The sequence below is a fragment of the Tachysurus vachellii genome, chromosome 16, assembly GCF_030014155.1.
Source record: "Tachysurus vachellii isolate PV-2020 chromosome 16, HZAU_Pvac_v1, whole genome shotgun sequence".
In the NCBI taxonomy this organism is placed as follows: domain Eukaryota; kingdom Metazoa; phylum Chordata; class Actinopteri; order Siluriformes; family Bagridae; genus Tachysurus; species Tachysurus vachellii.
This window is the reverse complement of record NC_083475.1, coordinates 19,042,946-19,056,812: the sequence shown is the minus strand read 5'-3', so window position 1 is coordinate 19,056,812 and position 13,867 is coordinate 19,042,946. Positions and strand designations below refer to the sequence as shown.

The 13,867-nt window shown below is 39.0% G+C and overlaps 1 protein-coding gene across 1 annotated transcript; it reads right to left on the bottom strand.

The window, feature by feature from the left end:
* Positions 1-2,818: 2,818 nt before the first annotated feature.
* On the bottom strand, positions 2,819-11,868 carry smo (smoothened, frizzled class receptor). Its single transcript, XM_060889810.1, has 12 exons — positions 11,048-11,868; positions 9,127-9,335; positions 8,746-8,955; positions 7,784-7,956; positions 7,477-7,696; positions 7,269-7,392; positions 7,086-7,178; positions 5,645-5,753; positions 5,348-5,533; positions 5,014-5,162; positions 4,686-4,820; positions 2,819-4,607 (listed from the first exon to the last, which is right to left on the bottom strand). The coding sequence occupies exons 1-12, from the start codon at positions 11,292-11,294 to the stop codon at positions 3,997-3,999; spliced, it is 2,466 nt and encodes an 821-aa protein (XP_060745793.1). The 5' UTR covers positions 11,295-11,868; the 3' UTR covers positions 2,819-3,996.
* Between the last annotated feature and the right edge of the window lie 1,999 nt (positions 11,869-13,867).

Sequence of the window (13,867 nt, the reverse complement as noted above, 5' to 3'; positions counted from 1 at the left end):
ATATTCAAGTCATATTTATAAATCTTCATAGTGAAGCTACTGTAGCTAACTGTAATCGTTCCTAAAGTAAATAAGAAATCTTTGTAATCTGATAAACATCGTGTTTCATGATCTTTACTTCTAGGTGTAGCATAAAGAAATCTGAGAGTATACAGTACTTAGTATACAGGATTTTTAACTTTTAAATAAATGCTCTAAATCTTTTTTGCTAACATTAGCAAGACAGTTAACGATGTTATAATCTAAGAATATTTAAAATTTAAGTTGATTTTTAAATTATTATTACCTTCATTACATTTTTTAGCAGAAGGAAAACCAGAAACATAACAGGTATTTTTTCAGAACAGAAAACCTGCATCCACTCACTGTAACAAAATATACAGTCAAACATTTTTTGTTTATTGTTATAAACGAATGCACAAAATCCAACTTTAAGATCATTTCGAAGAATTATGCAGGCTATAAACTGATAAACCATAATTTAACATAAGGCTATACCATGTAGGGAAGCTTTAATAGAAATCACATATTGGGTACTTAACAAACCAGAGGATTTATGAAATGTTCTGGTGGCTGGTGCTAAACAAACACATCTTAAACACTGAAAAAAACTAAACACAAATATCATTGCCCTTCTTATATGATTTGCAGTCTAGATTCAGTGTCATATTTTATGAATATTCAGTTCATAATAAACCCTTTTGCAAGATTTTCTATTTCTCTCCGCCATTTTCTCACTTCAGGAACACTACAGAGGTTATTACGACAGCTGTTAAACACTGAATCTCGTTACAAGCAACAAATACAACTAGAATGGGTCACATCACCAGGAAAACCCTTCAGACAGTTTATATCTTGATATCAATCCATTAAGCACTGCCAATAAGAGCTAAGTGAAACCGCTACATATCACTGTCAGTAATTGTGTTTCATCTGGTAGAGACGCGTAATTATCTTCTCTAGATTTCAGTAATATTTCTCTAATATTTGGTGGTACAGATTTCCAAAGATGGCAAGGACTTCACACAAACAACAACCAGTCCTTTGTTCCTAGTAATATTAGCATGTTGAATCATTTTAACATGTTAGCAATACTTTGAGTGACCTCACAACTATAGCATGACGTTTATGAGGACGTTGTGAAGATGTTCATATTTTCTTGTACCTTACGATTTTTTTTTTTTTTTGAGTCAGCTTTTGTCAGCTTCATCTCTAAAAAAAACGTCGATGCACACTTGAAGTTACCAAATACACACAGCTCAGATTTGAAGGTTAAGTTTGTCAGAGACTTTTATGGATATTGTATACCAAACAAACGTGCCTCACAAACCAGTGACAGGAACCTGTCTTACATGTTTCTATCAAATTGTGTTGTAATAATATTTGGTGGAAAGTAAGGCTTAATTAAGTTATTATTTACATGAATATGCCTTATTTTATTCACCATTTTATTCTTTGTTTAAATGTATGAAATACATGAAATGTATAAAAATAACAACAATGTTCACCTATAAACGTTTGCATTTTGTAGTGAAATTTTTTTTTTCAAATATTTCCATCCAAAGAGCTTATTTTGCTGTTTTCTGAAATTGTTGCAGCAATCAAACATCATTGTTTGTCGATGTGAAAATACCGCACAGTACGTCGTTGTACCGACAGGACATTAGTAAGGACAGGAAAATATACTACAGTTCTTTCTATATTATATATTGAAAGACATTTGTGACACCAGGATTTGAACTTTGTACCTTTCAAATTTTAAGTTTTAGCCTGAAATTACATATGAAGTTTTTGTTTCAAATTTAATTTCAATTTAAAGAAAACAAAATTCTCCGATTTACACAATTCCATTTTGAATTTAAAGTACAACCTCAGATTTTATACCTATTTAATTAAATTCATATGCTCCATCATAATAATCTCATTTATCAAGCTTAATATCGTCGCTGTCGGGCGGAAACCTCGTATGTCCAAATTTGGTCAATTTCATATTTTTTCATATATCGATGCTATTGGTCAGTCCCCACGTGGGTCTGTTATTTTAACAAGTTATTAACCAATCTAAAGTCTTGAAAATAGCTTGAGCGCAAATCTCATAACTCCATTGGACACTTCAACTGTCCACCTCTTCCTCACTCCGTGGGAGAGATTCGTGGCATATTTCTCCTCAAGAAGAGTCGCAACGAATCAACACGTCTTCTGAGGTAAATGTCTTCAAAACACTGGGCTCAAAGAAAAAAAAATCTTGACCCCCGCTAGTTCTGGTGCTCGTCTGAGGACAGGAATTTAGTGCAAGACAATCCACTGCAACGCGGACTAAACCCTGTGCACTGCAGATAAAGTACGGAGTTTTTTTAATTTCCTGAAAAATAACGGTTTTGGAGATATGAGGATTCCGCCCGACAGCGACAATATGTACTTGTAAATTGCTCAGTTTGATAAAGAAAAATAAAGATTTTAAAATTGATCAATGAGAGCCAATGTGTGAACATGTCCTTAGGTTGTGCAGAATTAAATCTAGTTACAATGGTTTAAATTTGAAATGATTATGAAGCCCAAATAATTTTTTGTTAAATTCAGTATTAATTAATTATGTAACCATTCAAGTGATTGAATACAAATGACATTAAATTAGAATTCGATTATAAAGCTTCATATGAAATCTCGAATCGAAACAATTTCCTTTTCAAATTTAACAGTAAGAAATTCAAATCCAAAATATAACAATAAAAACATCAATAATAAAATCAATAATTAAAAATTCAAGGCTTGTCAGGTTAGAAAACTTGACAAATAAAATGCAAAAATGAGCCAAATCTGAAATATGTACAATGGTTTACGATACAGGTGAAAGAAACTACAAGCTAAAGTACAAAAATAGCCTTTTTGATAAAACTGTACAGCAATCATATCGAACGGAAGAGAACAAACACACTATTTCGATAACAGCATTTTAAACCTTCTTCAGACAGTTCATTAAAAATGCCCTCGCTTTGACATGGCCTACGTCTATGAAGAAAACTGTTCGTAATTGCACCAGGCAACCTCATACGAAAGTACAGATAATAACAATATTTATGAATACACTTTCTCTTTGTAACAAAGTACTAACACTATTGTTTGTTTAGAGCCAGGTCTGAGAAACAGTGCAGCATGTGGATGAAGCAGAGCTACTGAGATCAGTCCGGTCTTGTTGGTGGTGTATCTCATGAGGTTCATTACGTAATGTTTAAATTTCCATATAGTTCAACAGTGAGGCAAGAAAACTAATGCCAATGGCACATGAAGGGAAATAGTGGTTAAGGGTTTGGGCTACTGATTGAAAGGTGTGATTAAAAGTCTAAGTTACTTTATAGAAAAGCTTCAGCCAAATGAGCAAATCTAAATTTAGCAGCCACTGTTGGTGCATGCTATAAATATAAAGGTGGTACCTTGTCCTTTCATGCTGCTTAAGCAAAACTTGCCCAAGGTGGCTTGTACAAACCTACAACTAGCTGGTTTACTTGTACAGATTTCCAAAGCTGTCAAGCATTTCACACAAACAACAACCAGTCCTTCGTTCCTCATAATATTAGCATGCGTATCATTTTAAATTAGCAATACTTTGACTGACCTCACTCGAGAACTATAGCATACCATTTATGAAAACGTTGTGAAGACGGTCCAATTTTCTTGTTCTTGATTTTTCAGTCAAAGAGTCAAAGCTTTGTCAGCTTCATCTCTCCATACGTCGACGCACACTCGAAATTACCCAACACACACAGCTGAGATTTGAAGGCCAACGAGCGTCAGAGAATTTTATAGCTTAGCACTGTCGAATTCAGATAGAGCCTTTCGGTGCCTATTCTATCATGACATTAAAGAAAGAGTTATGGCGCTACCCACACAAACATGCCCCACGGACCAGTGACAGGAACCCTGCCTTACATGTTTCTAACAATTTGTGGTGCAAAGTATCCAGCACTTTTGGACCAAGCAACAAAATACAGGACAATGTCAAAAATCAGAGTCAGCGTCCATCAGTTCTGCCTCCATAAGATTGGTTCTGGAGTGGATTGGTGCGATCACCTGTTTCTTGCCCTCTGACCTAGGCGTTGTAAAGCCTGTCCTGCCAGCACCCACTGATGAAGGCATCTCCTGCCCAGAATAGAGGAACATTTTGTTAGATCCATTAGACTGCCAGGCCGGTTGTTTAAACTGACCTCGTCCCTCATACTGGCTTAGCGTCAGCGGGTTGGAGGGGTTAAATCCAGGCTCCCTGCTGCGCTGACTGGATGAAACATGGCCAAGCCCAACGTATCTTTCATGGTACGGAATGGGACAGGAAGGACGGAATTCTGAGAAGGAGCCTGGAAGGACGTTCTCCTCTTGCTGCCGTTGACGCTCCCACAGGTTAGCCACAAGACTGCGATGCGCTGGGAGCTTGGGGAGACGAGGGACAGCGCTGGGACCGAACTCTCTGTGCCGGGGATTAACGTCCTCTTCAGCAGGCGCTACTGTACGCACCTCCTTCTTCCTCTTCTTCTTTTTCTTCTTACGTTTTATCATCTCGGGAGAGATATCGGCTTCGACCATCCAGAGTTTGTTTCGTTCTTCTGGAGGTGGCACTGCACGAGGATGTACACTTGTAAGTGACACTTTATTAAAACATTTTAAAGATAAGACACCAAAGCTTCAGTACTAACCAGGTGTCCCAGTGGGAGTAACCGAGATGTCCTGAGGTAAAATGGCACCTCTTCGTGCCACCATCTTTGTCACGTGCTGGGCCCATGCAGAGGACATTTCCATGGACGGCTCATTCAGATCGAAGTTTATACCCGCTATAGAAAAGTAACAAAAAACATCCATTTATTATTTTATCCACACAGTCTATGGATGGGCAGGCTAGGTTTTTATCTCACTGCAAGTCGCACCGAAAGTTTCTTTTATATAACTGTGTACATGACAAATACCATCTTAAATCTTTAAATCTAATTTCATCTCCACATGTCCAGCAGGAGGCGCTGTACTTACCCACAGGCCCTTCATGGGAGACTGTGTGCATGCTGAAGGACAATTCTTTTTCCGGGTCCATTTGGAGTTCCTTTCTCTTGGAGAATGCTTTGGCTATCATCTTGCTCTTCTTGATGCGCTTCGGTTCATCGTCACTCCGTCCAATTATCCTTAGATTACACAAAACACGTATGTATGACACTGGATTCTCAACACCTAATTAGACCACTGAGCCATTCTGTTTAGCTATTGTAGGATATTATGAGCCAAGCATTTTATTTTACATAATAATGGTATGTCTATAATCCAGACAGTGAAAAGCATTTCAAAATAGGTACCTTATAAATAAACCTACCTACACCAGGTGCGCTTCCAAATGAGAATAGTGGCTTTGGTCCACACCCATGTGCTCATGGCAATGCCGGTACCGAACATAGAGAACAAGTTAATCTTCCCCACCATCAGACTGGGCCGATTTTTAATGATGCATTCTGGGACCTTCTTCTTGGTCTGCTGAGCTATGGTCACATTAGCTTCACATCTGGAACAAGCAGTACTTTTGTCAGCTGAATCACTTTAAATATTTTTAGAAAATATTAACAGTGGATAAAATGATATTTCGATATAACTAAAAAAAAATAAAAACGCTCACAGCACAAATTCCCGAAAGCTCCTTTCCCACTCTGCCTGGTTGAAGAACTCATAGAAATGGCATCCAAATGTGATGAAAACAAAACAAAAAGCTAGAAAACCAAATATGCCTGGAAGGAAAAAACAGTCTTTACCATCATGGACAATTTTCACTTCATATTGTAATTAAAAACCAAAACTGAAAGTCTGTATGGGACATACATCTGGTGTTCTGTTTGTATAGCGCTTTTAACAATGGACATTGTTTGCAAAGGAAAATAAAAATTCGAAAATTTGATCACGTTGTATGTTCTAATCTGTTTTTCATCCCTTTGTACAAAACTAATTATTTAATAACTAAAATATCCTCCAATCTTCCTACAATACAAGTAGCATCTTAAACATGAAGCTCAGCACCAAGAGTTTAGCATTAGCGCAAATGCTATAGCAAACGCAGGTTAGGTAAGAAAAAAAATGCCACCGTTCAGCGTTAGATGAGCAAAAATAACAGCACTTAGCATGTAAGTTGTCTTGAATATCAGCTGCAATCAATGCTTGAATATCAGCTGCAATGCTAGCTAGCTAATCCACCTCATTTCAATTCAACTTGCTAATGTTATAACAAACAAGACTAATAGTCTAAATCAGCGGTGTCCAATCTTATATGGAAAGGGCCGGTGTGGGTGCAGGTTTTCATTCCAACCAAGCAGAAGCCACACTAGAGTCTACTAAAAGTAGGTACAGCATTTACCTTGCTCAGAGGCCCTGAAGTGGCAACTTGGTGAACCTGGGATTCGAACCCCTGACCTTCCGATCAGTAGTCGAACACCTTAACCACCGAGCTACCACATCCCACAACAACTAAGCCAAGAGCAACTGATTAAACAGGTGGAATCAGGTGTGGCTTCTGCTTGGTTGGAATGAAAACCTGCACCCACACCGGCCCTTTGTGGATAAGATTGGACTCACTCTCACTCACTCACTCACTCATTTTCTACTGCTTATCCGAACTACCTCGGGTCACGGGGAGCCTGTGCCTATCTCAGGCGTCATCGGGCATCAAGGCACGCAATCTCACACTACGGACAATTTTCCAGAGATGCCAATCAACCTACCATGCATGTCTTTGGACCAGGGGAGGAAACCGGAGTACCCGGAGGAAACCCCCGAGGCACGGGGAGAACATGCAAACTCCACACACAAGGCGGAGGCCGGAATCGAACCCCCAACCCTGGAGGTGTGAGGCGAATGTGCTAACCACTAAGCCACCGTTCCCCCAAGATTGGACTCTGCTGGTCTAAATGTTTGGAAAGTTAAACAAGGGCTTAATAAAATGACTGACTAATACTAAGTAGGTTAGTCATTTTAGGTATCGGTTTTAACGAGTACCGAAAAGGTGTTTGTAATCAGCCTGAAATAAATGCTAATAATGCCAAATAAATGCTATGCAAAAAAAAACGTACCAAGTCTCAGCATCGTCGCATTGATTTTACTTGCTGCTTTTTCACTCAGCAGTCCTGGATGGTTACTTTTGATGGAAAATAAAGTCATGACACCTGCGAACAAATTGTAATTAAACAATTTCTATCAACTTTATGTTGAATCGAGCAATTAAACAGCCTGCTGTCTTTTTGTCACTGTCTTACCTCTAACAAGGAAATAGCCACCGATAGCGAGTACCACACCGATCGGAGCCAGAACAAACCCAGCGCGATATCTGTAGTTTTTGTAGCCGACAAAGCAGATTCCACTAACGGAGTCTCCATCGACCTGTGTGATGTTCAGCAGAGTTGATGACTACCACAGCATTCAGTGCGCTACCAAAAAAAAAAAAAAAAGGATAAGCAACGGTACCTGTGCGATAGCCAGAATAGCCACTGTGAGGATAAACGGGATGGACCATGTGACAAGGTGGAAGTAGGATGTCTTTCCAGACAGAGGTTGGTGCGTAGTGCCAAGAGCTTTGAAAGACGTGTGCCAGGCGTAAGTCAGCATAACAAACCAGATGACACCTGACATCAAGGAGTAGTACACGATGATGAAGATGATAACACACGAAAGCGTCTCTGTCGACCTGGAGAGAGGAAAAAAGAATAAACCGATGGTCTGAGTGCTGTCAGGTATTTTTCTAATACTTTTCTAAATGCTCAAGCGTACTTACGAAGGCTCGCCGAGCCGCATGGTGTTGTCACTTTTGCACACGATCTCTTTGCGAGCGCCGTCCATGAATTGGGCGAGCCACCCGATGCTACCAACAAAGAAGCAGGCGTTGACGTAAAATAGGATTACGGCTGGGTAGCGGTTGGAATTTTTCCAGTCTGCAAGAAACGTTGCCTGTGGAAAAGAGAAAGAAAGAATGAGACGCACAGTCTCAGAATCATTCTCCCCAAAGTTTATTGAAATCTGCTGTATGGCTCACTGCCGTAGTGTTGCTGCCTTACAGCTCCAGAGTCCCGAGTTTGATCCTGAGGCTTCCACTAACGCATCTCTCTAGGTTTTAAACTGACTGTGTTTAGTTCCTGTGATACACTGGCATTCCAGTGAAAGTGTAATGCTGCCTCACTCCAATTTTTGGAGCAGGGAGTTCTGGGTACAGAATATCAAATACTCCAGTGGTGCAGAAAATCTCCAACAGCATGTGATGTATTTGTCTGAAGAGACAGCTTCAAACAGAGACAAGACTAAAGAAGCATGTTTTGTTGTTTCGTTCCTATGACTGATTCAGAAACATAAAAAAAGACGACTCTCCCTGAACCTAGTCATTATAGGGTATAGTCTACTTTTGGAAAGTAAGAACTCTTTCGGATCTTCGGATGGTTGACAAAAAGAGATTTACAAAGCGGGATGGCAATAATAGACCATTTTCTAAACTGCATTCTACACAGGGTCATGTGGAGACTGGAGTCTGCCCCAAGGGAAAAGAGCTTGAGGACACCGTGGAAGGGACACCAAGCCATCACAGGGCACAGTCACACACTACGAATAATTTTGAGATGCAAATCAGTCTACAACACTGATCTCTTTGGACTGGAAGAAGAAACTGGCACATAGAGAATACACAAACTCCACACACAAGGCAAACATACTGTTTGTTGACCCTACACAGTATTCCTCTTTACTTACCAATGTGAAGAAAGTGAACAGCAGGGTGACCGATCCGAAGGCGGCGATGTAGCCGTGCATGTCCGAGTGTTCCTCCTCCGTGAAGAGCGGATTGTCGCACTGAATGCCACAGCCTTCCACGTCCTTGTACCAGCTGGTCTGGATGTCGGTTTTCACTAGAGGCGCCTCGCACTGTCCTGATGTATTGAATTTGATTTTCTGTACCTCATTCTAGAAAAAAGTGCACTTCTATATTAATATACTGACTGAACATGTGTCACTTATGCAAAGATAGCATCAAACAATCGATATATATATATATAAATAGAGAGAGAGAGAGAGAGAGAGAGAGAGAGAGAAAGAGAGAGCAAACCTCAACCAAACATAAGGATAGATTTATACCTGGCAACCAAGAGGAAACTTATCCGTATTCTCGCACTTGAGAAAGCTGGGCCACCCTCGCTCCCGCTCCACTATACTGCAGGGTTGGCGGGTCGCCTGGCACAGGGTCTGGCTGGGAAGTTCCACTTTTCCATTCTCACACTTAGGCATGTAAACAGCACACAGTAAAGGCTGAATGACCGCCCAGCACCGAGGAGCATTTTTTAACCCTGGAGAAGAAAACACCTCAGAGGTGAACATTTATATTACATTCAAATGTCATAATAATCTATCAAGCACTAAACCGATTCTTTTTTTTTTTTCAACCAAAAAACCAAAAGCAACCTTTCACAACCTTCTTGATTTCTTAAGGAAAAATGTAAGAAGTAGACTGTATAAACTGTAGAAAAGCTGTATGAAATAAAAAAATGCAAAGATTATTTTACTTATATTTCTATACTTCATCCTGAGTAAATCTGTGCATTCACACTTGCAGTTTCCACTTGGAGCTAAAGTGGTTCTCACAGGTGTGGGGGAAATGGGCCTGAAGACTCAATAACGTGCACACAACAATCCTGAAGCTTTTGAGATTATGGTGTGAATGAGGACCAAGAAGCCTAGAATGGATCGTTAATAGGTGCTAATGATAATTAACAAGAGATTTTCTAGGAACCGGATACCCGACTCATTTACATGTTGTAATGCACATCAATAGGGATTAGTATCTGTTTTGTGTTTCACAGCTTCAAACCATAGGATAGGTGAAAGTAAAATAAAATTAACAGTACTTTGAATTGTAATACGAGACAATATAAAACAAATCAATCAATCAATCAAACACGAGGCAGAGAGGACTAGAAGGCAAAATGTGATGTAAACAGATGCTGGGGTTGATGGTGTAGTTTGTTTAAATACTGCACCATAAACCCACTTTGAAAAAAAAAATATTTAGGAATTTACAGGAATTATTTGATGTAATATAACTGAATGCAGATGTTTTGACTCACACCTGTGCGTTTTGTTCATCTACTCCAAATGAAAATGTAATTATACCATAACATAAATAACATAACATATAACACAACCCAACATAAATAAAATATAACATAAAAATCATAACAAAGAACATAACAAAAAACATAACATAACATAAAAAACATAACATATAACAACATAACATAACACAACCCAACATAAATAACATAACATAAAAAACATAACATATAACAACATAACATAACACAACCCAACATAAATAACATATAACATGACATAAAAACATAATATATAACATAACATAACACAACACAACATAAATAAAATATAACATATAAAAAAACATAACATATAACAACATAACATAAAAAACATAACATAACATAAAAAACATAACATATAACAACATAACATAACACAACCCAACATAAATAACATATAACATGACATAAAAACATAATATATAACATAACATAACACAACACAACATAAATAAAATATAACGTAAAAAACATAACATATAACATAACATAAAAAACATAACATATAACATAAAAAACACAACATATAACATATAAAAAAACATAACATATAACAACATAACACAACACAACATAAATAACATATAACATAAGATAAATATATAGATACAACTTTATTGTCATTGCATTGTACAGGTACACAGCAACGAAATGCAGTTTGGCATCTACCAGAAGTGCAAAATGTAGCAGTCGTGCAAAAGTGCAGATAAATATCTAGCATATTTACAGCAAGTGGTATATGAAAGCAATATACAGTGAATAAATAACATAATATAACATAACATATAACAAATAACATAACATAAATAACAAATAACATATAACATAACGCAACACAACATAAATAACATATAACATAACATAACATAAATAACAAATAACATATAACGTAAATAACATCTTACCAGACCACATGACCAGTTTCTCCAAAGCTTCTTCTTGCGTCTCCGAGTCTTCAGCCAGCACCAGAGACGTGTGCGTGTACGGTAACGGCGTCCCGAGACACGTATTGTACTTCAACACTTCACACGTCGTCGTTTTCTTGCAAAAATCGTTGAAGATTGTTTCATTTTTGTGTAACATCACGGCCTGGCTGACCATCAGGGTCCCAACACAAACCCAAAGCATCCCGACAATGGAGCTGGAGGACATTTTGGAGAGCGACAAAAAAATAGAAATAAAAAAAAAGATCCTTTTTTTTTTTATTTCGGATGATTTTATTGGTGCCAGTGAAAGTTTCCTGCGACCAAAAGTGTTTCCGAGATCAAACCCGAGCTCATGGTTCGAGGATCGGACACATAATAGCGGATTTTTTTTTTTGTCCTCACAACTTCATGTAGTTTCTTCTTCTCCTTCTTGCTTATATTCCGCAGTCTAAACATTCCATTTCGGCGCACAAGCTGCGCTTCATTTCAGTGCGCAAAATAAGAAATAATATGACATATAAAACAAACAAACAAACAAACAAAATCTATATCTATAACACGTCGGAAAGACGTTCAGAAAGAATGCAAAGAAAGTACAGAATGGCTTCATCACCATCCCCCACTTTTCAGATGGAGGAGGAAAAAAACTGGCCTCAGAGTGTAACTCGATCCCCAGGCTCCTGGTTCAGCCCCCAGATTTTTCCCAGCCAAAGAAAAAAGTTACAACACACAGAAAATCTTACAGCACAAAAAGATCATGTTAGACTGGACTCATGTGTCGGTTCTTCATGTGCGTAAAAGGTTTGCGCCAAAGTTCCAAAGATCCTAAAAAAAAAAGTGAAACTTTTTCTCCCATCCCCCTCTAATTGTGTGTGTGTGTGTGGAGTCGAAACATTCAGTCCATCCTCCATGCATGCCAGTTTGTGTGCAATCCAGTACCTCACACACACACACACACACACACACACACACACACACACACACACACACACAAAAGCATAAAACTGTCAAAAATGTCAACAACAACAAAAAAGGCTGCAATATAGTTGTATTCTGATCTGAAAACACTTCTTTGGAGTTGTAAATTCCAGTTGAGAAGGAAATGATTTATAACTGCACACTGGCCAGTGTCACCCAGATTGAGGATGTGTTTCCTATTTAACATCTCGAGACTTCTTCCTCGTGTCCTCTCAGGTAGTTTTTCTCACCTTCGTCACCAAATTCACTTTTCTAAGAAATTTTGAAGGAAAATTCACCTTTAATATTTTTCGGATTTCTACACACACTCTGCATCACATTTAGGTTTATGGCATTTGGCAGACGCTCTTATCCAAAGTGACTGAGCACTTGAGGGTTAAGCTCCAAGCTCAAGGGCCCAGCAGCGGCAGATTGGTGGTTAGTAGTCCAACGTTTAACCGCTATCTCCATTGTTTTCATGATAAACAAGTATTAACTCTGTATCTGTATTATACGAAAAGGTTTTGATGATTCATTAGAATGAGCATCTGACTGTGTTAACACTTTTATTCCTTTTATTATGAAGCTCAGAGCTTCAGCTAAGCTAACGCTGGTTGTGTTCCATTCATCATCATTCATTCATTCATTCATTTTCTACCGCTTATCCGAACTACCTCGGGTCACGGGGAGCCTGTGTCTATCTCAGGCATCATTGGGCATCAAGGCAGGATACACCCTGGACGGAGTGCCAACCCATCGCAGGGCACACACACTCTCACACAATCACACACTACGGACAGTTTTCCAGAGATGCCAATCAACCTACCATGGATGTCTTTGGACCGGGGGAGGAAACCGGAGTACCCGGAGGAAACCCCTGAGGCACGGGGAGAACATGCGAACTCCACACACACAAGGTGGAGGCGGGAATCGAACCCAAACCCTGGAGGTGTGAGGCGAACGTGCTAACCACTAAGCCACCGTGCCCCCTATTATCAGTATTAGTATTGTGAATTAATAATCCTTTTACATGACTACAATATTTGATACTGTCACTGCAGTCAAATACACCAAGTGGGAGCTTTTTTTTTAGGTAAGTCTGCTCATAACACACTCTGACTAACACCTACAACCTTTACACCATAAAGTAGATTATTGTGTTAGTTCTGGACAAATGTTAATCAGACCCCTCTGGAGAAAATCTTCTAGTTTTGTCAGTGTGGTTTGTTTCTCTTTAAACATCTAGGATGTTGGTGATTTTAATGAACTTGAAGTAGATGTGATTATATCCCTCAGATTTAAAGCAGCATCAGGTTGTGGTTGGTCTTCAGTGTCATCCTTCCAGAACAGGACCTCCTTAAAAGGCTTGTGAAACATAGCTACTATAGTGAGAGTCAGAGAGGAGACCACACACACACACACACACAGACACACACACACACACACACCGTCTGTCTGAGCATGAGGCCCAGCACCTCCTTGCTCTCTATAATTCTGTCTAGCTGTGAATTTATAGGAATGAATATCAGAGAGACGGGGTAACTTTGCTGCCTCACAGCTCCAGGGTTTCTGGTGTTAATCTGAGCTTGGGTTACTGTCTGTCTGGAGTTCCTGTATTCTCAGATCTTCCAGGTTTTCAGGTCTTATTCAAACTTCCCAAAACACTCCAGTAGGCAAAAGTCTCCTCTCTTTCATATGGGTTTCTTCCAGGTTCTCTGGTTTCTTTCCACTTCCCAAAAACACTCCAGTTGGTGAACATCTCCTCTCTCACTGGGTTCTCCATTTATTCTTCCACTTTCCAAATACACCCCATTAGACGAACATCTCCTCTCTCCAATATAG